We start from the raw sequence: 25,165 nt of genomic DNA, 5'->3' as shown, positions 1-25,165 counted from the left end.
CAGTTTTGTGTCTTGCCGGTCCTTGCCAGGTTTTATTTCAAGCTTTCAGCATCAAAGCAGGCATAACGAACGTACTGTGGGACTAACCCAATCCGTCAAAGGTCTTGGCACCCGAACACCACGCAACGTCCTCCGGCTTCTCACGTCAACCACCGTCATTCTTTCTGCTCTCCACGAGAAACAACACCACCACCACCCGGAAATCTCCTCGTCGTCGAGCTTCACTCACTCTTCTCTTGACCCAACAATCTCAAGAGCCATCCTCGCGTTTCGCAATGGCTGCTGCTATCGCTCCCATCACCGGCGTAAGTCTAATATGACCTGCTGGACAATTGGATCGGCTGGATCGATTGGAGCTGCCTTTGGCTTTTCTTTTTGATAAAAGTTAGAGAACGAATTGGCTGACTTGTTTTGAACAGATCCTTCGCCGTGGCCTTGTCCTTGACCTCAGCACTGCTTTCGGTGAGTAGTAACCGGCTAGTTTTATACCGAGGATGTCTTATTCTCCACGACCTCAGAGACAATAACTCGCGCATTGATTCAAAAATAACTACTAATAACTCGACCAAAATAGGTCTCGGAACCACCTTTGGCTACCTCTGGTGGTACGGTACGTACCAACTCACCATCAATCTCTCTGCCCCCCTCAACCAGAACTCAAAAACTAACATGATTTCAAGGCTTCCACCTCCCCCGCGTCCGCGCTCGCGATACCTACTATTCCCGTCTTGAAAACGATCGCGCCACCGGAAAGGCATAAACGGGTTCACACAAACAAAAGCCAACTTTGTACGCTCGAAGAATTGATTGATTGATGGAGGGGGAGGGGGCATAGACATTTTTTCTCATTTATATGAATGTTTGTATATACTCGAAAACAACAGCAACAGCAAAAAAAAAAAAACGAGAAAAAAGGCTTGTTTGTATGATGGTTGTGGGAACTGGTGTGATTGAATGAGTCTTTGGGGGGAAACCGAGGTTGAAGAGACAACACAATACAACGAGATTACATTTCCTTTGTTTAGTGAATACATCCGTGTTCTTGACCATTCTAGTTTTTTTCTATATGTTGTTTCCATTCTTGTTCAGAATGGGATTGTTCTAGATTCTTCTGAACAAAGCTAATAATAGACAAAGCAAATTCATCATCATCATCATAATTCGAGCCAGGTATATCAAGTATATCAACTGGGGAAAAGCAAAAAAAAAAAGAAGCAAAACAAAACTCCCCGCTTGGAAATTGCAACAAACTGAAAAGAAAAAAAAGTAGAGAGAAAGAAATAGACAAAAATATCCTTCTACTAAAAGACGAAATAGCATGTCTATCTTCCGGGGTTGCTACAACAAGCAGGAACAAAAAAAAAAACAGACAGACAGAAAATGAAAATGAGAGGAAAGAAAATCATCGCAAAACACGCTCAAATGATTCCCCCCTCACACTACCACCCGTCATCGAATTGCGCACATTCTTCTTAAACCCTTCACGATTCGTCCTCAAATCCTCCGCGGCATCCTTGTTCAGGGGGTCCGAAGCATTCGGCTCAAGGAACAAAAACTGCATGCCGACAACCACCGCGTTCAAGTTCAGCACGGGCTTCCAGTCCTCGCGCAGGATGTTGAGGCACACGTTACCCTCGAGGTCGATGTTTGGATGGTATATCTTCTGTGTGCATTTCACCTTGGGCGGGTCGTGCGGGAAGTTTTGATTGATGCTGAACGTAAAATTGAAGGCGCCGCCTTTGTACATGCCCTCGTCAGGTTCGATGGTTAGCGTGAAGTTCAGGATGTCGTCGGGGTTGGGGAAGGTCATGGTCATGGTCGAGCCGAGCGAGAGTTCTTGAAGATCTGCCTTTTTCGTTAGTTTCGGTCGGGGGAAAAAAAAAAGAACATATTCTTATGGAAAATATATACCTCTCTGCACACGCAGCTGAGCAGCAGTGACCTTTTTCTTCTTGGCTGCGCCGCCTTCGGCGTTTTCAGCCTGTTGTTGTTTTTGTTTCTGCTCGTGTCAGCCATCAGCAGCACATTTCACCTAGGCTTGAAGGAAAACACACCATGGACCATATCTTCAACATTCTGAATGTATGCCACCTGCTGTGGACTTGCTCCTATCTGTATGCAAACACTCGTATGACGGGTTTCTTCTCTGCGGCGTGCTGCGCGTGCTGCGCGTGCGGGGTTGCCAGGTGTCAGGCAGAACAAACGAGATGGCGAATTCAGGCGAATAGAAAATTTCAGGCTAGGTACAACAAAAGACAGCTCTTTTGATCAACGCGAGGGAAAGGCCGATCTCGAAAGTCAGACTGGTAATAGCGGGTGTCGTGTGTATCAAAGAAAGTGTCTGTCACCCCCGCGGTCCTTTCCGATAACCTTCTTATCCGCCCGTCCTGCCTAGCGTGATACGCCACCACAATACAAAACAGCAAACTACATCCGCCACATGCCAACTGGATTAATAATATAAACTTCATTCCCTGTATAATATAGTTGTACTAGTTTTAAACAGACTAATAACTCAATTCTTCGACATCAAATAGCTAAAACGAAAAAGAAAATAACACAATCAACAACGTAGACAGAATCTACAATAGACTACATGTTTTAGAAGGGATGGTATGGATATTAAAAAAGCCTTTTTTTTGGAAAACAGCGCCAACGGAGCCGCTGATCCACAGCCTGCTGCAAACAGCAGCCCCCTGTATTTCGTAACATTTATCGTCGAGCGCAGCAGCACATGACACCTGTCTTTCCAAGGAACCAGCATGCCCCGAGGAAACGGACCAGTGCAAGCGCTGCGGTAGCCCACAGGAGGGCCTGGAAAAAGCGGCTGGTACGGTCGGTGGCTTGGCTCTATGCAGGGTTAGAAAAGTTCAGCACATTGTGTCTAGAAGGAATACTCACGGTGAATCCAAATTTGTCGACAGCTTCGCTAGTAATGCAGACAGCAAGAAGGGCGTTGGTGAAAATCCAGAAAGTCACAAGCTTGGTACGGAAACTCTTGTACGAGTCTTCCAAGCTGCGCTCTTCGTTCTCTACGGGAGCAACGTAAGGAGTCAAGGCACGCTTCACGGTAGCCTCGAACTGGCTATCGATATCGGCCTGGGGCTTATCGATTTCTTCAATGACTGCGCCTTTCCCGTCTGCTTCTTTTTTCGTTTGTACCGATGGTAAAGCGTCCGCTTTGTCGGAACCCTTGGTACCCCAGGAAACATCGTGCCAGTTGCTAAAGGCGTAGACATTGAGAATGTTGATGTAAGAGGACATGATCATGAGATAGGCCGGGAACGAAGTGAACATGTGCCACGGGTCCATGTACATGAAAGAGGCGACAAAGTATAGACCAAAGGTAGCAGCCAGGGCAATGATGATAATACCTGCACCGGAGGACGAGAAGAACGATTTGAGGAAACCGCCAAGGCCATTGGAGGTATCAAAGTCCATCGCATCGGAGCCAGTGAAAGCGTGGACGACCAAGTACATGGAATCGACAACGACATACAACTGAACAATACCGAAGAAGATGAATGAGAGAATGTACGAGTGTTTGGAACTGTCAAAGTTAGATGTGTTTCATATAAGTAACAAGAAAAAACATACCCCTTCGGACGATTACCCAAAGCAAGAATAAACTGCAACAGCAAGACGGCCAAGTACACATATTTGATGATAGTGTTGATGATCGGAGTAGCCGAGTTACCAAAGGGGAAACCCTTGTCGCCGTTTGACGAGCCAGGAGTTCCGACAAGATCCATAATAACGGTAGTAGTAAGCCAATAAGACGCTGGAGTTGTTAGCTTGAATAAAATCAAGGTGATAAAAGTGATGATACATACCGAGAGCAAACCAAGTCATAATCTGGTTGAAGATGTTGTAAACCAATTGAATGTGAAGGACGAACATACGAATGATGTTGTGTCCACTCTTGTACATACGACCAAAGTGCATCAGACTGTAAATAGAGGCAGCAAAAGAACCGTTCAGCCAACGACGACGCTGCGAGATGAATTCAGGAGCTCCTTCAGGAACATCGGTTTCACCCTTGGAAGCCTTGACATAGGAAAGATGCCACTTGGAGCCAGCCTTGGCGACCAGCTCGAAACACAAGATACGATCCTCGGCCAAGAACATGTTCTTCTTGAAAATGTTCATACCCTCGATACCCTTTTTACCGAGTTGCTTTGAAAGAGTGTGATCACCGTGGAAATACTGTTCCAAAGGACGGCCCATGATGGCACGGAATCGATAGGCAGAAAAGGCACCGGGCAACACACTGACGTATCCAAAGGAACTTTCCAAGGGCTTGTCAAGAATATTGGAGATCTTGTATTCGAAATTCTGGGCTGCAACCAGAGGATTGATCAAGTTCTTCCAGCCTTTGCCCAACATGGCGTGGATTTCACCACAAGCACCACCAAGATCCTTGTCGTTGTAGAAAGCTTCCCACAGAGCGAGAAGAGACTTGGGGCCAGGCTTGGTACCAGCATCGAGCAGAATGCAGATTTCAGGGTTGAGAATGCGGCCAAAGGCGTTGAACAGCCATCGATGCGAGTTGATCTTTTTGCTGTTCTTTTGCTTCAAGCAGAAAATCATCTGCACAGGAGGCAGAGTGCTTGGGCCGTCGTCGGTAGGACGGATCAGCTGCTGGCTGGGAGTGACGGACAATTGCGTGGTGTATTCAAACTATTTGGCTATGAGTACTTGTCATGAGCCATGAGCCATCAGGGTCACTTACAATGTGGGCAACGGTTTCCTTTCCGTCGACATCACGCTTCATGACACCGTCCTGGTAGATACCAATAGTGGCCAGGACATCAAGAGTCTCCTTGTCGCAAGGATCGATACCATCAAAGACCAAAGCGACGACAATCTTCTGCCATGCAGGGCCACCTTTGTTCCAAAACTCGGACTTTTTCAGGTTGACAATGTCACGGATGTTTTGCATGGCACCGTGCAGCGTTCGAGCAGTCAGAGTCTTGTCTTCGTTGTAGTAGGTGATGGCAATCAAAAGCTCAGTGTGTCGGTTGTACATGGCCGGACGCAGATTGTAACCATTGTGCAGGGTGAATTCGTTAGGATCGCAAGTAGCGGCGGTGTCTACATGGTCAGTTTTATTTTCCTCTTCTTCAGGGCATACGTCACTTACATCGCATGTGGGTGAATTCCTCGCTTCCACCCTCGAGGTCATTGCGGTATCTGGCCTGAACGGCGTTCTGAATGGCACTGGGAACCGGGTAGTCGAGACTGAGCACAGAGCCCTGGACAAGCTTAACCTTCCTGGTGGCATAACGACGCAGACCGCCAGTGGGAGCCTGTCGCTGGCGCCAGGCCTCGGTGGACGAGGTCTCGCTGCGGGAGTAGGGCGAGGCCACGCGGCCGGGCACGCCGAAGGCAGCAGCCGGGTTCTCGCCTGGAGCGTTGTAGGGGTCGTGGTAGGCGGGAGCACTGCTGGGGTCGGGGGCATACGATTCAGTCAAACTATACCGCGAGACAGGGCGCATGGGCGATGCGGCGCGGCTGTGAGGGTCTTCAAAGGGCCCGTTGAAGGGGCCCTGGTTAAGGAGGCTGCGGGAAGCGTCATCTTCACCGTACTATACGAAACACGAATTAGTCGGTCGATTCAATGGACCGGACGAAATGAAAATAAAGACATACGTTGCTGTGACCCAGGTCGTTCAGTCGGTGGGTGTTGTTGTCCTCGTTGAACGGCGAGCCTGGGGTCCCAGGGTGGGCGCCGCCTTGGTAGGCCATGGTGTCAGGTGCAGATGGCAGTCAGGGAGACAACAGGATCAGTCAAGTCGAGAGAGGGGAGCACGAAGAATATAACGAGCGAGAGGAGGGAAAAACAGCTAGTTAGAGAAACTGGCGCAGTTCAAAACGAGTGTTAGCCGCCAGGGCTGCGGTCTGCGGTGGTCGGTCGATCGGCAGGAAATAATGCCAGGAGGCTGACTGAGGAGACGATCGATCTTGGGACCGAGACAGCAGGACCAAGACGAGGACGCGGGACGCAGACTGTTGGGCAGTGAACAGTGAACAGAGCAAGTCGCCGTGGTGGATGATGATAAAAGGACTCGTGATGGAGCGAGGAGGGATGAGCAGAACAGAACAGCGAACACGCAGCCACAGGGGAAGCAAGCACGACTCCGACCGAGCCAAGGCAAGAGCGACCGCGAAAAAAAAGACTGGAGATTGTACGGGGCCGCCGGCCCACTTATTGGGCCATTCTGTGGCGGCTGATTGGGCAGGAGGAGCCTGGTGGGGCGGGGTCAGGCTGGACGCGTGCTGATTGGCTGTGTCGCGGGCATCTGACTGACACTCGTATTATTACCGAGTATACCACGATACGTGTGGCATGTCTCGTACAGTACTAATGGTAGCATACATAGTCATACAATAATAATAATAATGGCGGTAAGTGAGTGGTGCAATAGTACACAAAAATAGCACTGACTGCGCCTCAGATGATCACCGGCTAGCCATAGCCTCATCACCTCCGACTCCTGACCTGTCTCGTGTCTCACCCAGTCTACGATATTCAGCTTGTTCTATTATTATTCTCACCTCCACCTCCACTGAATACTGAATAAATACTAAATACTAAATACTCCTACTAATTAAAAATAACAATAAAGTACAGAAGAAGAAAATAGTATTCAGGTGCCCCACCACTTCCGAAACACACGGGGGCTTGTCTTAGCCTTCGCCCTGCTGATTGGCCAGCAACAACACATCGATTCATACAGTCGAAAAGGGGTGCATTCTTGGATCCATAATAGCAATCTTAATAATAACGTATGCTGAAGCTGGCAAGCAGTTGCCCGGCCGCTGGAAAATATGAAATATGAAATGAAACTGGCCACATTCCAGTAGGGCTCCGGAATGCTGTCTATTTAATATTAACTATCTGCCGACGACACGGTCACATTGGATCTTCACTACTTATAAACTATTATAAACTTTACACTTGCTCGATGCCAATATCACTCAAGCAATTTTCTTTTTAAGAGTCCGAACAATACTCTTGTAAAATAATACGTAGTAATGATTTTATTCTAAATTTAGTGAGCTCGGGTAAGAGTGGAGATCCCGTGTTTTCTAGAATGCAACACGATCCTTCTACTACAGTTGACAGGGTTTGCGTGAAACGCCCGCGTGGTCCTGATAGAATTTTCAATTATTATTACTTACGAGGTACCAGTAATCTGGTAATTGTGTAGATGTGGCGGTGCATTTGATATTGAGTCGGTCAATTGATGTTTTATGTTGTACGTTGTGAATATATTGACATAGAGTATGCATCATATAGTGATAGGCTTACATGCATATACATACATGTAGCAAGTACTGGTATGTACATCAGTCACCTCTCCCACGGAACAATAACCCCCCTCAACTCTACATCTACCCCCCAATCCCCGTGCCACTGGCTCATGCGAAACCCTTGCTTGAAATGCTCCGCCAGATGCTGCGCGCGCTGCTCCCACGTCTGCAGCATACCCTCACAGAACCCGCAGCGCGAGCGCACTTGGGTCTGCCGCTGCGAGCGACAGAGCCGGTCGAGACGCTGCAGCACGTCTTCTGAATTTCTTTCGCTATTACTAGGGGCACAAGTAATAGAAGTGGTAGTAGTAGTAGTAGTAGTAGTAGTAGTAGTAGTAGTAGTAGTAGTACAGCGGTGAAACTTTTGCAGGTGCTGCCAGAAATGATCTTTGCGGCCAAAGGTGCGATCGGCAACAGGACGGTCTGCGCAAATGGCAAAATCGTGGACGTCGTCAAAATGCGTGGCCGAGATATTGGCCTCGCCGCAGAGGGCGCATGTTTGAGATGAAGAAAAAACAGCTGTGCGCACAGCTTCCAGGTCAGGAGTACATAACCAGGACTCGAGGGAGAGGTGCACGCTGCGCTCGTGCCGCGCCCAGTCGTGTCGCTTCTTGGACGAGTACCGACAGAATGTGCACTGGTATAGATGGTCTTGAATAGGTGTGTGGGCTCCCCGCCGTTGTCGTCGTCGTCGTCTTTGGTTCTGAATGATATCGCATGCTATCGTCCCAGACTGGTTGCTCCATGCCGATGTCATGCTCCCCGAGGACTCTGAATACCCAGCCAGACTCGACCTGGATGAGCTGACCCGCGAAGAACTAGCATCATCCGTCGAAGCCTCCAGAGGGCGCCTTGTCGCAGGAAAATCAAGCTGCGACGAGGCGATAATCGCATTCTGAATCGCCGACTCAGACACCGGCTCGCTATCCGGCGGCGAGCTCTGCCATCTCTCCATAGGCGTCATCATCGTCATCAGCGCAAACCCACTGGATCTCGGGGGAACAGGCGAGCCAGAGCGGTGGAGACGCTGTGCAATGCTGCTGTTGTTGCTGCTATCCTGCCTCGCGTGATGCTGCTGTTTGTGTCGGCGTCGCGCATTAGAAAACCAGTTTGCAACCTGTCGCTTACTGAGCCCGGACTCGTGCGCCAGCGCATCTTTCTCGTCGTCAGTTGGGTATGGGTATTCGTGATGCCGATGGAACCAGTTTCGGAGCACTCGGCCTCCTCTTCGCAACGACGACACATGCGTGTGGTCTCCCCGGTCTCGCTCTCGGTCTCGCTCCGGTTCTTGCTCTGGTTCTGGTTCACCGTGGTTGTCCTCCTCGGCCAGCCCATGCATGTGCCCGTATATCGGCGCCAGCGTCTCAAACTCCGACGGCTGTCGCTTCTCGCCTACAGCCAGACTGCACTCGCGGAACAGGGCGACGCAGCTGGAGCACGCGCGGATGGGGTTTGGGTTTGCGGCGGCGACGGTGCGTAGGACCAGGCATTGTAGACGAGCCTGGGTGCAGTGAGTGCAGGGCGAGGGAGGAGCAGATGCGCCGTCGAGCCAGTCGTGGACGTTTATGTGGTGGTTAAGAGATGTGGTTTGTGGTGCTTGGTCTGCGTAGTCGAGGTCGATGAGGTCGTCCCAGGTGAAATCTAGTGTTGCTGGGTCGTATGCATCTTCGGTCTGGGGGTCTTCGAGCGCCCAGTCAGGCTGGAACATACTTGATTGGTAGAATTTAGTTGTTCGGTTATGTAAATGCTGAACAGTGCTGTATTTATCAATTCAACTTGAACTGGTGGAAGTCGGTTGTGTAAAAATTGATGTCGATGATAGCAGTGGGGTTCCGCTATGTATCAATTTGAGTCATCGACTGGGCCAGTTGACATGTTGCATTTGGAAATTTTACAGCTTGAACGTCGTAAATTCAATTTTAAATAGTATGTGGTTATTAAAATTATGATCCACGCATAATGAACACTCATGAAAAGCTGTTTTGCTATGTATGTAGTACATGTACTTTATGTTGCGGCGGATGTCTATAGAGGGCGCAGCGGGGTCAATAAACACCGATCCACTGCAATAATATACTTATACATTCAATACATTTACCAATTGACATTTTCCATTAACTCAATTCAATTTTAATCACAAGTTGAAAATAACAACCCGTCCAATCCTCTTCCGTCAACCAACTCCTCCGTCTCTGGACAGCAGCAGCAGCACTAAATATAACACCGACTACGTAGCACTTTACATATATATGTATCAGACCATTCCACGCACCCCCCCAAAACCCCTCACTTCCCTTCCCCAACTTGGCCAACACCTCGACGTCAAAGCCATCTTCATCCAGGACAAAAACCAGCGGTTCAGGCTGTCCTCGTTCAAAATCCTGGGCGGCTTATTACCAGCCCCGTGTGCACGGCGCTGCCGGTTGATTACCACGAAACCAGAGTCGAAAAACGTGAAACGCTCACTAGAAAGAGAGAGAGAAAAATAAAAGGTGTATACCGCGATAAAAGCTTACTCTACAAGTAATAAACTGATAAAAAATGAAATAAATTGTCTGCCGTCTAATGTCCGGCCCTGTACAAGAGAAAAGAGAACACCCCAATCCCATACTGCGACGGGTACGCCGCAAAAAACAAAGAGAATCAATAGAATAACAATGATCATTAATGATCCCATTCCCTTCAAAGAGATAAAATATCCAAAATTGCCTGGTACATGAAAAGAAAAGGAGAAAAGTGCTAAAGAGTGTTTGTTTAGTGTTTGACTTCGTGCTCATCATCGAACGGACTTGACGACCGTTGGTTCTCGTGGGCAAGCATCTGTTCCGAGGATAGACTGGCTCGCTGCGGGTTTGTTGAGCTTGTGTTTGCGTGTGAAGGGGCGTTTTCTGTGGAGGGAGTAGAGGACGAGGTAGTGGGAGCGCTGACTGCCGGGTTGGCCGAATCAGAAAACGGACCCTCGGTTTCGTTTGGCGTCGACAGACTGATTTGAATGTTGTGTGGGGCTGGGCCAGTCGGTGTCGTCGATCCGCTGTTGTCCTCATCGTCTGACGAGTCGTCAAACTTGGATTTTTGGGTGTCGAAGCGTTTGGCGCGCGAGTGCGATGCCATGGACTCGGTCGAATCCGAGTCAATCTCTTCCTCCGACACAACAGGGACCTTGGGCTTTGACGATGCCTTGACATTCACGGGGCGAGCGACGACTGAACGCGCGACGATAGAGCTGCCTTGGATCTTGGCTCCGGCCTTTTGAAGCTGGGACTGGGTAATGGCGGGTACTGCAGGTGCATCGAACGTGCGAAGAGAGACAGTATCTGGCGTATTGGTTCCAGACCCAGCAACACTGACCATGGCCGCCTTGGCAGCGCGAGCCTGTTGAGCAGGCATCGGGCTGATAATCGCGTCGTTTCTGTAGATGGTGGTCGCAATACTGCTGCGAGCCAGGCTGGTTGCAATGCTGCGGCGGTCGTTGGTCATGCCCGAGTATTGAGAGGCGCGGAGATCACTGGGAGTGAACATGTACTGGTCGTTACTGGCCGACGATGTATGGGCGCTTGGCAGGGGTGGAACAGGAGGCACCAGGGTTCCTGGGCTGTGTGGTTCCGAGCGGTTTGTGACACCGGGGATGTAGGCGATTTGAATGACGTTGGAGGCGCGCGTCAGCACAGTAGAAGCAATTGATTGCATCGACCTGCTGCGTTGGTGACCACCAGAGCGATTCTTCTCTGGCTGAGAGGCCTCGGCCTGGCGCCGCTTTCGAACGACGAACCACCAGACCAAGAATGTGATACCACCGATCAAAGCCAAACCACCAACAACACCTCCTGCTATGGCACCGGCATTTGAACTGCCGCCGCCGCCACCGCCGCTGCCTGAGGAAGGCGTGGGGCTAGACGGAACACAGGATATCTGGGGGCACTGGTCGCACGTGCGGCTCGATTCCTCGCAAGTCTCGCCAGATGCACAGTTGCAAGCGGCGGGTTCACAAGCAATGCAGCGACGATCAAAGATCGTGGAGCGGGTTGGAAATTCATGAACTGCGAGGGTTAGTCACAGTTTGAGATGGATGATTTGAGTTGGACGTACAACTTGAGTAATCCATGGTGACGGAAATAAGTAAAGTCGGGGAAAAAAATAGATATAGGTGTCGAAGATGAAAGCGGAGGGTCGTGAGTGTTAGAAGGATTCGTGGAGCCGATCTACGGCGTACAGGCAAATAATAACGAGTGTGAGACGGAAACCGAGCCCGGAGAAGACGTCAAGCCTCTCTACGGGAAGTCGGAATCCAGAGATGCAATTATATATTCAGAAAATGGCGACGTGACACGACAAGACAAGGTCGGTGGTGGAAGAGTAATGAATGAACGTAGGCGGGGAGAGGGTCGAGTTTAAGTCGAAGCGATCATGGTCTATTCGTGGTTAGTAAATATGTTCGAGTCGAGTTTGACGTGTAGTAGGTGGATGAAGAGATGGACGAAGGAGGTAGACGATGTCACGACAAGTGAATTGTCGAGTTCAAATTGGTCGTCAAAGTAATGAAAGAGAGGCTAGGTCTTACTCAAGAGGCTGGACGGCAGACGCAGGGGATGTTTGAGGTTGTACGTGGCGTGCCTTAAATGCAGGCGTTCTCAGGATTTCTGGGCGCACAGAGGCCGGGAATAGCAGAAAGCGATGCCGGTAGAGTCGTTGATGTCGCAGATGAAGTCGCTGGGATAGAGTGAGGTGAGGAAGTGGCAGCGAGCGACCGAGAGAAACAGACAAAAGAGCGAAGTGAAAGGGCGCGGTGGGGTCTGTAGGATGGGCCGTGGGTCTAGTGGCCCTTGGCCGCGCTTGGCCCGTGGGCCGTATTTCCACGCAGTACTCCTTATTGATATCACACTGATATGTCGCCATAAGATGATAGTACGTAGTAATAATAATGAAACTATTGAAAGTAATATTATAGTAGGACTAATAGCAATATTAAAAAAATAAAAAGTAAATAAATAAATATGTATATATTGAATATAACAATATCAATTTACTGATCTAGCGATCTCTTGTCTCTTCTACTCGTACCTTGTACCCAGTACCTGGCACAGTACTCCGTGCCTAGTGCTGCCTGCCTCGCCGATCGATGCAGTTACGTACTTACTCCTGTCTAATCCATCGTCTATGGAGTAGCTTCTCCAGAGTCCATAGTAATAATATAAGCTGGGCGCCGGCGAGTCAGGGGAGACACGCACGATCAGCCGTACAGCCACAAAGCACGGACGGCTTTTCTCTCTGTTAGGGTTTACTCCGTGCGATAATGCAACCTGGCTAGGGAATACTAAGGGCGTGGCAGTAGTGGAAGTAAACGGCCAGGAGATTACGGTGGATACCAGCCAATCAAGACGCCGTGCCTTGGCCCTGTGGGGCGCACGTTGCGTGGACGCCGACCAGCCAATGGAAATGCCCGAACATCCGGCGCTAGGCTGCTAGGGGAATAGCGGTGTTTCAGCTTTGTGCTTGAGCGACTCGGCCAGAGCCGATCACATGGTCTAGATCGTTGTTATTATCATTATGCTCCGTACACTACTACACACACACACACACACACACACACTGGGAGAGAAACGCCGTCCATGCTCTACTATACAGATTAAATACAAAATACATCATCACTTGGATAGAAACGCCTGGAACGCGCTGTGATCGATAACCACGTTCCCAACCGCATTCAAACGCTTGCGCCCTTCTTTCTGCTTCTCGAGCAGCTTGCGTCGTCGGCTGACATCACTGGCATGCAGCTTGGCCAGCACGTCCTTGCGGAACGGCTTGATCGTCTCGCGCGCCACGATGCGCCGGCCGACTGCTGCTTGGATGATGATCTCAAACATCTGCCGGTCGACGTGCTCCTTGAACTTGGCTACCCACTGTTTGCCTAGCCGCTCGACCTGGCTGTTGTGCACGATCCGGGACACCGCGTCCACCGGCTTCTTGTTGACGAGCAGCTGCAGCTTGACAATGTTGCTGGCCTTCCACCCGGCGTCTTCGTAGTCCAGGCTTGCGTATCCCTTGGTGGACCCCTTGAGCTTGCCGAAAAAGTCCTCCACCAGCTGTCCCAGCGGTAGTTCGTATTTGAGAATCACCTGTGTGGATGTAAAGTATTCCAAGCTCAGCTGGATGCCGCGATTTGCCTCGCACAGTTCGATTACTTTGCCGAGATACTCGTCGGGAAATGTAATGGTTGCCAAAACATACGGCTCGCGGATCTCTTCCACCTTCATCCGCACATCGTCTTCATCCGGAAAGCGTGCCGGGTTCGTAATCGTTACTTCCTTGCCGTCCTTGTAGAGAACTCTTACCGGCACCGTCGGCGGTGTAATGAGGATACTGGCGCCGTGCTCGTGTCGCAGCCGGTCTTCAAACACAGAACAATGTAGTGTGCCCAAAAACCCCAGTCGGAAACCAGCCCCAAGAGCTTCCGACGACTCCTTTTGGACTGTGATACTTCGGTCGTTCAGCATCAGCTGGTTCACGCTGTCTTCCAAGTGCTCAAAGTGGTCCGCGTCACTGGGATATGCCGCCACGAAAACCATCGCCTTGGGCTCTTCAAAACCGGGGAGAGGCTCGACCTTCTTTTCGAATCCCACTTTGGTGAGCGTATCGCCAATCTTTGCTTCCTTGCTTCGCTTCATGCCTGGGTTGAAATGGATGTATCCCACCTGGCCCGCTCGAAGAACAGACTGGGGCGTTTGGTCCGGATACATCATTCCAACCTCGCCGACAAAGTACTTTAGACCTGTAGCAAACGAGATCACCTGGTCCCCGGCGCGAATCTCTCCATCAAACACTCGCACCAGAAGAATGACACCTTTGTACGTCGAATACCACGAATCCACAAGTAACATGCGAAGCGGCTTTGTGGAATCACCCACGGGTCTGCGTCGGTTAGTCCCATCTCGAATGGTAGATTATAATGTTAGATAGTAATTAACTCACGCTGGAATCCCCTCAATCACCGTCGGGAGCAGTTTCGCAACGTTCAGTCCCGTCTTTGCAGAAACTCTAACCGCATTTTCTGTATCAATCTCAAACGAACTCTTCATCTGCTCGAGAGCACGTTCCGGGTCGGCCGATGGCAGGTCCACCTTGTTGATAACCGGGATGAGCTCGAGGCCCTGAGCAAATGCCAGGTAAAAGTTGGCCACCGTTTGTGCCTGCACTCCCTGGCTGGCATCGACCAGTAGTAGTGCGCCTCCGCAACTGGCATAACTGCGAGAGACTTCGGCGCGGAAATCGACGTGGCCGGGAGTATCGACAAGATGTAGCAGATAGTCCTCCCCCTTGTGATTGTACAGCATTGTACATGTCTGGGCCTTTACTGTAATCCCACGTTCGCGCTCGACGTCTAGTTTGTCCAGGACTTGTTTGTTCGAGCCAGGCTGGATCACGCCCGTGATTTCCAGCAGCCGATCCGACAGCGTGCTCTTGCCATGGTCGACGTGTGCGACAATGCAAAAGTTTCGATATCGCTCGATTGGAATAGCGGCGACTCGCTTTTCGAGGTCTGAGGCGGCTTTGGAGGCGGCTTGGGCGAAAGTGCTGGTAAACGAGCGGCGTTGGTTGAGCTGGGTGAGCTGGGTGAGCGAGCTAAGCGCGGATCTCCGTGGACTCGATGTGCTCAGCCATCGGAGCACCTGCAGGCATCCTCGCATCGGGATAAGTGCATTGAACTGCACGCTGCAAGATATGGTTGGGTTGTTTCTGGTGTCTCGATCTGGCTGCCGGAAATTTTGGAGCGCGGAGACGACGGCGGCGCGCCAAGGCAGGAGCTAACTTTTACTGATTGCGGCGGGCAGAGTAAACAATAATCAAACACTCTTCTTCCTCAGCCTATTCACCTTGCTTTTACTTCTACCTAATTCTGTTGCAAGTCTCATCATGTCGGCGGATAAAGAAAAATCCAAAGTTCACAAATTATCCCTCAAGGGTCAGTCAATTCTGCCAGCGAAACAGTACAGTACCATGCGGGGACTAACAAACAACAACAGGGTCATCGAAACTCGTTTCTGAATTCGTGAGACTGTCTGTTATAGCTCGAGCGGTGTTAATACTGACTTAATTCTAGTTTGAATACTCGATCAATTCTATTCTGTATTTTTTTCTCGCCTGTTTTGTGCGTGGTCGAGCTATGCTAATGTTCCTAGCTACCAACGAGGGGTATACCCAGCAGAGGATTTCTCACCGCAAGTTATTCTGTTCCTGCCTTTTTACTTCCCTGCTAATGCCTGATTTTAGGGTGAAGAAATATGGCTTGAACATGCTCGGTCCGACCCTCCTCGATCGTATATACCAGTGCAACTGACTTACGAGCGCAGTCACATCGGACGACCAGGTCAAAGCGTACATCAAGAAGATCATGTCACAGCTGAACAAATGGATGGTCGGCGGCAAAATATCCAAACTGGTGGTCGTCATCACCAGCAAGGAAACGGGCGAGAACGTGGAGCGATGGCAGTTTGACGTCCAGATATTCGCCAAGTCGAAATCTTCGTCGCGGTCTAAATCAACAACACCTGGTGCTACAGACAAGGAAAACGCCGGCAGCCCCGATGCTGCAGCAGCGGCTGTTCAGGAGAAGACAGAAACAGAAATTCAGCAAGAAATCCAGGCCATTTTCAGACAGATCACTGCGTCGGTGACGTTTCTGCCTGTGCTCGACGGGAACTACACATTCAATGTCCTCGTCTATGCGGATGCAGACTCGGAAGTGCCTGTGGAATGGGGCGACAGCGATGCCAGAGAAATCACAAACGGAGAGAAAGTGCAGCTGAGAAGTTTCAGCACCAACAATCACCGGGTGGACACGTTGGTTAGTTATAGATTGGCGGACTAGGTTTCTTTTTTCAGCGATATGGCGTTATTTTTCGGTTTCATTTTATACTGGTTCTCTCAAATGTTCATATAATACCAGTTTAATATCAATTCCACGGCAAACTCTGCAACTCTGGAAACAAACCCTCTCCATTCCACCCAACTAACCTCCTCACCACCTCATCTTTTTCCTCTTCCAGCAGTGTCCGCTCTACATCAACATTCCACCCACGCCCCTTTCTCTTCGCACCCAAAACCGCACCAGTTCCATAAAAATCCTGCTTCCACGCGCCTATCCCTCTTTTTTGCTCGCCTTGTTCCAACTCGCACAGCGGCGTGATGTGTTCTGGCGGATTTATGCCGATGAGCTTGATCTGAACCTTTTCACTGCCACTATGAGGAAGATGGTTGGGAATTCCAAGAGCAGGAAGATGCAAATCCAGAAACCGGCTTCTTTTAAAATCATGCGTGACAATGGTTAGGCTCTGTGGGTATGCGCGTTCTGTATGCCGGCGCCAGAGGAGGAGCGAGAAGAGGATGTTTTGGTATGAATCTGTCGCGGCTGTTTCGGCCAGGATGTTGTTGATTGGGTCAAGTGGTGATGAATAGTAATTATTTTCTCGCGCGAGGTTCTGCTTTTTTGTTACTTTTTCTTTTCTTCTAGCTGATGATGATGAATGGACGTACGAGATATGACTCTCCCTCTGTGAGATCAGTCTTGTCTCTCTTTGTTGCACCTCTAACTCGCTGTCATTATTTCTTTTTTTTTCCATATCATTTGATGTATACTTTGTACTCACCCAGAAAACACCAAAACCCCAGCCCCATCACTCTCCTCCAGCTCCTCAAGACCAGCCTTGATATGTTGCACAAAAGTCGGCGTTTCGCCTTTTTGAAAGGGTTCTATCAGCCTATATCAGTTTAACATTTTATTTTTATTTTTTTGAAAAGAAAAAAAAAGGAACAAACCATTCATTCTCGTCGGCACCGTGGGTTGTGCCGCCGAGGTAGATGGCGTGGCAGCAGACTATTATCAGATGGTTTAGAGCTGGGGAGGACATTTCAAATATGCATGTGCTAGCAGTTTGATAATGTTCAAATGTTATGGAAGGGTGAAGGTTGAAGGTGAATAAATACTACGGGCGACGATCCCACCATGTCCTATGAACCATTTGATTGGTTGGATAATCACTGCCTGTCTATATTTCTATATGCACGTTTTAATACATGTAATATTATAAAACTTGATATATATTCAGAATATTAGTATTTATAAATTACATCTGAGTGAGACCACCACCAAACGGATCATCCCCAGCTAGCAGCCGCTCCCACTGAAGCCATTCATTCGGGTCCGAGGCAAACGTATCAAGGTCTGAAAACCCCAAAAAATCGTCCACTGAAACGATATCTTTCTGTTGCGTCTGCATCATCACGTCCGCCGAACGCTGCGCCCTCATTTCCGCAATATAATCTGGAGGTACTGGCACTGGATGCAAGCCCTGAGAACTCGCGGCAGCAGCGTACTCGTCCCACACTTCTGGAATCCATTTCGAGAGCGCCGAGTGCACAGCGTCTGCCGCTCTACAAGCAAAGATATCGTCTGGGCGGTGGGGGGAAATGAGGATGCCGATGAGATGCCAAAGCCGGTCGGTTTTGGGATCAGCTTTGCGGTGCCGAGAAGCAATCAGGGCGTGCAGGATAGAGTCCCATATATACGTGGCGCTTGTACGCCACATGAACTTGTGGAAGTTTGGATTGTTGTGGATGAGTGCGGCGTACTCGAGAAGCTTGCTCGCGTTGACGAATATGATATCTTGTGTTGCTTCGGGCAGTTGTTGCATTTGCTTCTCGGCAAAGAAGAGTCTTGGGTTGTAAGTCAGGACTTTCAGTCTGCAGATGACGGAGCGAATGATGACCGAAGCAAACGTGTGCAACGGCTCGGAAGGATCGCAGTATCGCAGGTACTTGGATTCAAACATGTCTTCCAAATCACTAATCATCCGATCCTTTTCCTCGGTGGAAACTGCAGCGTTGCTGCTACTAATAATATCAAATCCACTTACATGTGTTGACAATGAAGAAAGATAGAGATGCCTGAGAAACTGAGTGACGTCGCAGCGGACGCGAAACAGCGTCAGGGAAGTAATGCCATTTCGCTCTTTAGCAAACTCCGTCATGTCTGGGCTGATGTCTTCATCTTCCACATTGGTTGGCGGTTTTGTGTCTCCGATGAATAAATCAAACGACGGCCGAATACCCAACAGTTCTGACGCCCGAAAGTCGAGCTGAATGGTGTGCCACCAAAGCCGACGTCGAATCTCTGTTTCGAACGGTGACAGGCCCAAATTGGCGCCGTCGCGATGCAGGCCAACTCGCATAGACAGCCGAACTGCCATCCCACAGAGGATGTGAAATGTGCCGTAGCCATACAAGCCTTTCACCCCAAGCTGCAATAAATCGTTAGACTACAAGTGTGGAACATATTGTTGTTGAAACATACCAAATACAAAGATAGCGCCTGGAGGTTGGTGAAATCAGGGGATTGGAGAAACCGGGCATTTGTAAGAGCCTGCCTGGCAGCCTTCTTATACTTGGTCACCACCGAGACTCTGTCCTGCTTCAACACAGCCTGGCATTGTTGTTGCGACATGGTGCTGACAGTGGCGAGGCAAAAACAAACTAAAACAGCTTCGACGCTCTTTGGCACGCTGCCGGGGTCAGCGAGCGCCATATTCATGGTGTTAAAGAGAGACGGCAGATGAAGCATCTTCACCATGGGGTCAATCTGGTCTGCGTAGATGTACTGGAGTTGAGAGAGTGTCGCTGCATCAGGATAGAACTCGCGTAGGTTCACTGTGCGTTGATTGCAACTAGGACGGCCTTCCAGCCATTCGAGGAGAGAGTTGTCATTTTCGTCTGTGGAATCGACAGGCTCAAGAGGTTCGTCTGGCACACAATCTTTTCGTGACCACCATGTGCTGCAGAAGAGTTAGAATGTCTTGTCGCCCTGACAAAGGAAACTCACCTATCAGAATATCTAGTTGTTTTTCTCTCCATCGAGTCCGACGCAGCATCGCTGTCGTCAGGACAGTCATGCTCAATCGGCGGGTCCAGCGTCTCTCCATACTTCTCAAGCATGCGCTCGTATCGACGCAGCTTAGCATGCAATCCTTCATGAACTAGTTTTGGCTTTTTGTTCTTCTTCTTCGTGCGCTTGCCGCGAACTGGTGCGACAAAGGTACATTGAGTCTCGGCCTTGACGCAGTTGGCGCAGGGCTCGTGTCGGTCGCATTTGACCTTGCGCTGCCGACAGATCAGGCAGGAGAATTCTCTGAGGGGGCTTGATTTGGATTCCATTTTGAGCTACATATGCGTTTGTCCGAGTTCTTATCCGCGACGTGGTCTTCCTGCATAATGGTCATTGTGGTTCGGGGTTAAGTCGAGGTGGAAATCTTAGCTTTCGGCGCCGAAGTGGGAGCTTTTATACATGATAGACACCGAGACATGTATTAGCTATATGATGCATGATCCAAGGACTAGTTAATATAATTACTTATAAGTTATTGTTATATCAATAGCTAATGTCATCCATAAATACTAATGAATTATGAAATACGTGTATTCGAAGCTATCGTTGATGTTATACCAGTTACGAATCAAGTAGTAGACAGAAGGAATATTGAAGGATATAACTAGAGACGGTAGTAACATTCATTGAATGGCAGCTTCTCTATAAAATCAGAGCATATTATGATATCTTATCAAACCGGAACACATCCAGCTTCGTTCAACCAGTGATATAGTACAATGTGACAAAAATGTAGAACAAGTAAAACGCCATATCGGACACCGTTAATGCATGTTCTGCCATGCATTTATCCTCCATGCATTAGTTGTAGTAATAACAGTCCAACGCCGGTAACAAACATCGGCCCTTGTATATGCAACTATATAGCCATGCACAATGCAGAAAGCATCAGAAGAGAGAGAGAGAGATACCGATATTAAAAAGGGGAGTAAAACAGGAGCGAGAAAAAAAGAGGGGTATCATTAAAAAAACGCAACGTTTTTTTTCTTTCTTTCTTTCTTCTTTCTTAATCCAGATCAGCAGGATCGTGGCGAAAGGTGCAGTCATCACCTTTGAGGCATTTATTTTCGCGCCAGAATCGGCACGGAACAGATCCAGCACGGGGCTATAACGAGTTAGAACAAAAATTATCAAAGAAACAAAGAACTGGAACTTACGTGTTTTTTGGCTTCCGGATCGACATACATCCTCGGCCGTTTGGCGTTGCCCTGTCCAAAGCCGTTCTCATAGGCGCGGCCCCCATCACGGAGGCGCTTACGCTCGGGATCTTCGTAATGACCCGAGTATTGTGACGACGGTGGTTGAGAAACAGGCTGCTGCTGTGCTGCGTTGCTGCCGCTAAGCTGAGAGACGATTGAAGCGAGATTAGGCGCTATACTTGGCTGCGAAGCGGGTGGCTGCTTCTGCGCATTCAAAACGGCGAGAAGTTTTTGAAAGTCAAGTTGCGGAGCTGGGGGAGCTGCAGCTTGTGGTATCTGGGGAACCTGAGGAACCTGAGGAATCTGTGGCATGGACTGCGGTGGCTGCCCTTGTTGCTGACGGAATATGTTGATAGTGCGTTCGAGCTCGGAGAGAGGAGCAGGCTGAGACTGTGCAGGTTGCGGTGGAGGCGTAGATTGAGCCTGCGGAGGTGCATTTTGTATGACTTTGAGGAGATTCGTAATGTCGAGAGAGCCGTTTGCCGGGACAGCAGCAGGGGCTGCCACTGGCTGTGGTGGGGGTGGAGGATTAAACATGGCAAAGTATCGGGCTGAACGTCCCTTGACGCTGTCATCCGGCTCTCCAAATGATTGTTCATTAGAAGGCTCCTCCTCTTCCTCTTCACTAGGCTGAGGGGGTTCCTTTGGAGACGGCGGCACATCGGCTGGCGAAGTATAGAACACCATCAAAGTGTTCGCCTCGCGGGTCTCTTGCGCCAACTTCTCCGGGCTTTCCGGCTCCTTTGTCCCTCCTCGTTTGATAAAGTTGCTCTCCTGATCTTCACGGCTCAAGTTGTCCATCTCGATTGCAATCAAATTCGACCACGGACGGAATTCCTCTTCCTGGGGCCCAGACTCTTCGTCGTCATCCAGGTCCAGATCCTTGTGCAGTTTGAGCATTCGGCCTTCTCCCTTGACGTCGGCCATATCCCGTTTCCGGTCGTCGTCTGCGCCTATCTCCTCGTCGGGATCATGAGTGAACAAGCGAACTTCTACAAGAGAACTCTCGGGCTTCCAGCTGACGCGCAGCTTGCGACGTGCCTCCTTGCGCAGGCGCTTCTCGCGCTCTTCTTCCGTCTCAGGAGGCCGGGTTTCGGACGTCTCCGGGGTCTTGGTGTCCTCTTTCTTGTTGAGATCAGCTAGGATATCTCCAAAGGAGAATGCGGGTTTCGCAGGTGCGGCAGCAGGCGATTCCTTCTTCTCAGCAGGAGCGTTGGACTTTTCCTTGGCGGCAGCAGCAGCCGCCGCGGCACGTGCTGCATTGGACGTTCCAGGCTTCTTCGAGGCCGAAGCAAGACTGCCAAAGAGACTTGTGAGCTTCGGCGGCGCAATGTTGGCCTTTGGCCGCGCTGCTGGAGCAGTAGTCGGCTTGCCATCTGCGGGCTTGACAGTAGATGCTCCGGCTGTTTTTGTAGCTGCAGAGCCCTTGACAGCAGACGACGCTACGGCTTTTTTGGTAGCAGGAAGACCGTTGCTTTCTCCATCTCGCGGGCGTTTGATACCGGCCACAGAATCTGATCGAGAAGACTCGCTAGACCGCTCAGGAGTGCCGTCTTTGGAAGGCGAGTTGGCCGCCGACTCTTGTTTTCGCTTCGTCGAAGCAGCTGCATTTTCTAGGATCTTCTGAGCAAGATCTTTTCCAGGCTGAGCGCCCTTCTTGATGATCCTTGGCAACAGCTTGGACACGTTGGTCTTGGATAGCGTGTCCTCATCCATAGTGGTAAACCGTGCGAGTAGCTGAATATATGATTAGCGTGGGTTGACGATAGGTAGTAATGAAATGGCATACCTTGAGAATATTCACCAAGAGTACGCCCTCATGGTCAGAAGCTTGGTGGCGGTCAAGTAGAAAAGAGTATAGCGCCGCTACAGCCATCGGATGTTCTCCTAGTCTGAGTACTTGTCAGTTACGTTATCTTAACATTCATCGTGGTATTTCTTTAGGGCTTTGCCAGAAGTTATTCAAAAAAAAAGAAGAGTAAAGTCTGCGAGACGCAATTGGTACTGAGTTGCTGCACCAGCGTATACTCTCAGTGCCCAGGCATGCATTATTCGGCAGTTCATTATTTTTTTTTAAGAATATCCAAATGGAGATGATTACATGGTGGTAGTTCTCATTTCGCATCAGAGTTCTACAGCCTCGAAGGGAACGATCTGCTAGGTATGTAAGGCAGGGGGGAGAAGGAGAATGAACATACTTTTCGATGATGATTTCGTGGCCTTTGTCTAGTGTTGTGCTGACGACCACGTTCATGATTTGCCGTTGCTGGATAACCTTTTTCTTGAGCTCGGCAGCCTTGTCATTGTCGTTTTGGTTTTCAGCGTCCTTCATCGCTTGACTAAGAGTCTTCCACTCATCTCTTACAGCCTTGACGACATCTTTAAATGCTACAAGAGAAGCTTTAATTTTTTCAGCTTTTGGACGTCTGTTTCGAGGTGACCACACTGCTTTGATACTGTCATACTGCGCCGCACCGTCGGCATCGGCAGGTCGTACTAGTGGAAGAGGAGAAGGCTCCTCGGGCTCTTCAATTTCCAGTTCAGAGTCTGAGGTGTCCGTCTCCGACTCCGACACGGACCTGCCACCGGCCCTTTTGGCTCCTTTTGCAGCGGCCTTCATGGGCTTCGATTTCGTTGTGCCCACCTTCTTTTGGACCAGAGCAGCATTGAACTTTTCGGACCCAGGAGGAACTGCAGGAAATGTGAATAGATGTTCGCGGATTGATAAGGGGGGGAAACAAGACATACCTAGAACGCCTGTTGACATTGGATAAGGCGCCAGCTCTGGAAGTTGTGCAAACTGGGGATGTATGTGATGTCGAGCATTGAGCTGTTCAGCGTTTAACGCACCGAGATTATCCGGGAACATTTGATAAGCCCTATTTGAGAAATTAGTATACGGAATGCGGACGAAAAAATCATGGGAATGGGATATTCACTTTGGATCATTAGGCCGTTCATAGGAGGACGCCGTAGGGTTATAAAAAAGAAAAGAATTCTGTCCAGACGGAGCCTGGTCGGCCCCTGGTTGGCCGGACGAGAGGAACCGCGGGTCAATAGTGTTTTGATAGTTGAGAGCTGGTGTTGCTTCTGCAAATTGGTTGAAATGAGGGGCCTCTTGCACATTTTCAGTGTAGTTCGGTGCTGGTAAGATGTACTGAGGATGGGACTGTGTAGTTTGCTGGCCTGCAGCATTGAGTTGAGGCTGCTGAGCAGAAGGAGGTCTAGGAGCAATAGAGCGATGTTGTGTTTGAGGGTATGCATCTGAAGGCTGTAGTCCGGCCGGTTGGTAATAGTGACCGGGAAGGGAGTATGAAGAGGCATAGGACAGCTCGCTGGGACCCAAAGTCTGCGGCTCATAAGCTAGCTGATCCTGAGGATACTGCTGCATCTGATACGGGTGTTGGTGTGAAAGGGCGTACGGCTGGGGCTGAGATACGTTTGTCGACTGGGTTGCCGGCGGATTTTGGGCCCATGATTGCGGCGTCCCGGAGTACAGATCCCGCACATGTTCCTGCGGCTGCGGAACATGAGGCTGCTGGTGTTGCTGGCCTCGCTGGGCGATTATCGGGTGGTCCCATGTGATGCCCTGTGGAGTTTGTTGCGGTTGATGCTGTTGTTGATGCTGTGCGGGTTGCGGCGGCGGCTGCGGAGGATACAATCCTTCGATGTTGTTCCAGTAGTCTGCTGGCATGGGGTTCTGCCCTACGGAGGCATGCGCATTATTACTCTGCTGGGATGACTGCGCCATGTTTGGCTGTGTTGTGTTGGTATAGCTTGTTTGGTGTTGATATCACGTGATCTTAATGATATCACCGGGTGGCAATAGGCACAGAGGACGTGCCGTTTGATCACGGTAGCGGGCGGGCCCAATGGACGCGGCGCAAGTGGAGCTTAATTACCACACACACAAGGGGGCTTATGCGCGGTCCCAGCAAACATTCAACGAACAAGCCGTGGCAATAAAATCGCCCTATCTCAGGCTGAGCCAACAGTCGGGCAGCGGTGGTCAGCAGTAAGACCGGATTCACAGCAGCTGTCTTATGGCGGTTCCACTCGGGGCGATGGACGAGCTTTTCCCTCTCCCTTTTAATCTCAGCGTGTAGTGTGTAATAGTGTATATCTCGTCGGTCGTAACTTGTAAGCTGCTGGGCTGTCCAGGTGAGAGCCGCCTTAAATGAGGTAGTGTCAAAACTCCAGGCAATTCTTGGGATACAAGCATGTACAGTAGGAGTAGAAAAAGAGAACGGGCCAGTAAAAAAGATGCACAATGACTCTCCTGCTCCCTCGGCCTCAGTTATCTCGATTCTCTTCACACTTTGACCTTTGATGAATTTTTCCGTCTCCTCTTGACTTGACTGTCTGATCCCTGGCTCAGGCAGCGAGGCCGTCTTGCCTTTTTAACTTGTCCTGGGGGGAATATTAGAAAGCAGCTCTAGTACAGAGAGCGCGTCTCACAGTTGCCTTAGCGCAACATGATGAAAATATCGCTTTACAAAGGGACAAGGCTGGGAGGGTGTTTTGGTGGCGAGGCAAAGGAGAAGAGGAGGTGCAGCGGACGCGAGGAGAAGGTTGTGACACGCCGCCCGACTGGGCCTAGCGCCGAGAGCACATGATGGCGCTGTTTGCTGCGTTTGTCTCGGCTGCCCGCCAGCTGTTGCGATCGATCGTGGTTAGTAGTTACACCTCACTACCTGCCTGGTTTGCGTGGTCTTCT

At 50.0% G+C, this 25,165-nt stretch overlaps 7 protein-coding genes across 7 annotated transcripts; 1 reads left to right on the top strand and 6 right to left on the bottom strand.

The window, feature by feature from the left end:
• Positions 1-1,402: 1,402 nt before the first annotated feature.
• Positions 1,403-5,748, bottom strand: TRUGW13939_04662 (uncharacterized protein; the record flags this gene model as incomplete). The annotated part of the gene is made up of 9 exons (XM_035487830.1): positions 1,403-1,845; positions 1,912-1,999; positions 2,782-2,850; positions 2,902-3,550; positions 3,598-3,781; positions 3,834-4,680; positions 4,733-5,094; positions 5,144-5,588; positions 5,653-5,748. The coding sequence occupies 9 exons, from the start codon at positions 5,746-5,748 to the stop codon at positions 1,403-1,405; spliced, it is 3,183 nt and encodes a 1,060-aa protein (XP_035343723.1).
• Positions 5,749-7,357: 1,609 nt separating this feature from the next.
• On the bottom strand, positions 7,358-9,025 carry TRUGW13939_04661 (uncharacterized protein; the record flags this gene model as incomplete). Its single annotated transcript, XM_035487829.1, has 1 exon — positions 7,358-9,025. One exon carries the CDS (start codon positions 9,023-9,025, stop codon positions 7,358-7,360), a length of 1,668 nt encoding a protein of 555 aa, XP_035343722.1.
• Positions 9,026-10,071: 1,046 nt separating this feature from the next.
• TRUGW13939_04660 (uncharacterized protein) lies at positions 10,072-11,419 on the bottom strand (the record flags this gene model as incomplete). The annotated part of the gene is made up of 2 exons (XM_035487828.1): positions 10,072-11,354; positions 11,404-11,419. The coding sequence occupies 2 exons, from the start codon at positions 11,417-11,419 to the stop codon at positions 10,072-10,074; spliced, it is 1,299 nt and encodes a 432-aa protein (XP_035343721.1).
• A 1,540-nt stretch (positions 11,420-12,959) lies between these two features.
• TRUGW13939_04659 (uncharacterized protein) lies at positions 12,960-14,999 on the bottom strand (the record flags this gene model as incomplete). Its single annotated transcript, XM_035487827.1, has 2 exons — positions 12,960-14,223; positions 14,284-14,999. 2 exons carry the CDS (start codon positions 14,997-14,999, stop codon positions 12,960-12,962), a joined length of 1,980 nt encoding a protein of 659 aa, XP_035343720.1.
• Positions 15,000-15,225: 226 nt separating this feature from the next.
• Positions 15,226-16,180, top strand: TRUGW13939_04658 (uncharacterized protein; the record flags this gene model as incomplete). The annotated part of the gene is made up of 5 exons (XM_035487826.1): positions 15,226-15,274; positions 15,336-15,361; positions 15,413-15,504; positions 15,583-15,611; positions 15,663-16,180. The coding sequence occupies 5 exons, from the start codon at positions 15,226-15,228 to the stop codon at positions 16,178-16,180; spliced, it is 714 nt and encodes a 237-aa protein (XP_035343719.1).
• Positions 16,181-16,265: 85 nt separating this feature from the next.
• On the bottom strand, positions 16,266-19,518 carry TRUGW13939_04657 (uncharacterized protein; the record flags this gene model as incomplete). The annotated part of the gene is made up of 7 exons (XM_035487825.1): positions 16,266-16,790; positions 16,846-16,897; positions 16,959-17,069; positions 17,128-17,235; positions 17,440-18,608; positions 18,662-19,139; positions 19,187-19,518. 7 exons carry the CDS (start codon positions 19,516-19,518, stop codon positions 16,266-16,268), a joined length of 2,775 nt encoding a protein of 924 aa, XP_035343718.1.
• Positions 19,519-20,255: 737 nt separating this feature from the next.
• On the bottom strand, positions 20,256-24,199 carry TRUGW13939_04656 (uncharacterized protein; the record flags this gene model as incomplete). Its single annotated transcript, XM_035487824.1, has 5 exons — positions 20,256-20,354; positions 20,407-22,185; positions 22,238-22,340; positions 22,647-23,327; positions 23,388-24,199. The coding sequence occupies 5 exons, from the start codon at positions 24,197-24,199 to the stop codon at positions 20,256-20,258; spliced, it is 3,474 nt and encodes a 1,157-aa protein (XP_035343717.1).
• Between the last annotated feature and the right edge of the window lie 966 nt (positions 24,200-25,165).

The sequence above is a fragment of the Talaromyces rugulosus genome, chromosome II (genome assembly GCF_013368755.1).
Source record: "Talaromyces rugulosus chromosome II, complete sequence".
NCBI lineage: Eukaryota > Fungi > Ascomycota > Eurotiomycetes > Eurotiales > Trichocomaceae > Talaromyces > Talaromyces rugulosus.
The sequence above is the reverse complement of the archived record's forward strand: the minus strand, read 5'-3'. Positions and strand labels throughout refer to the sequence as shown.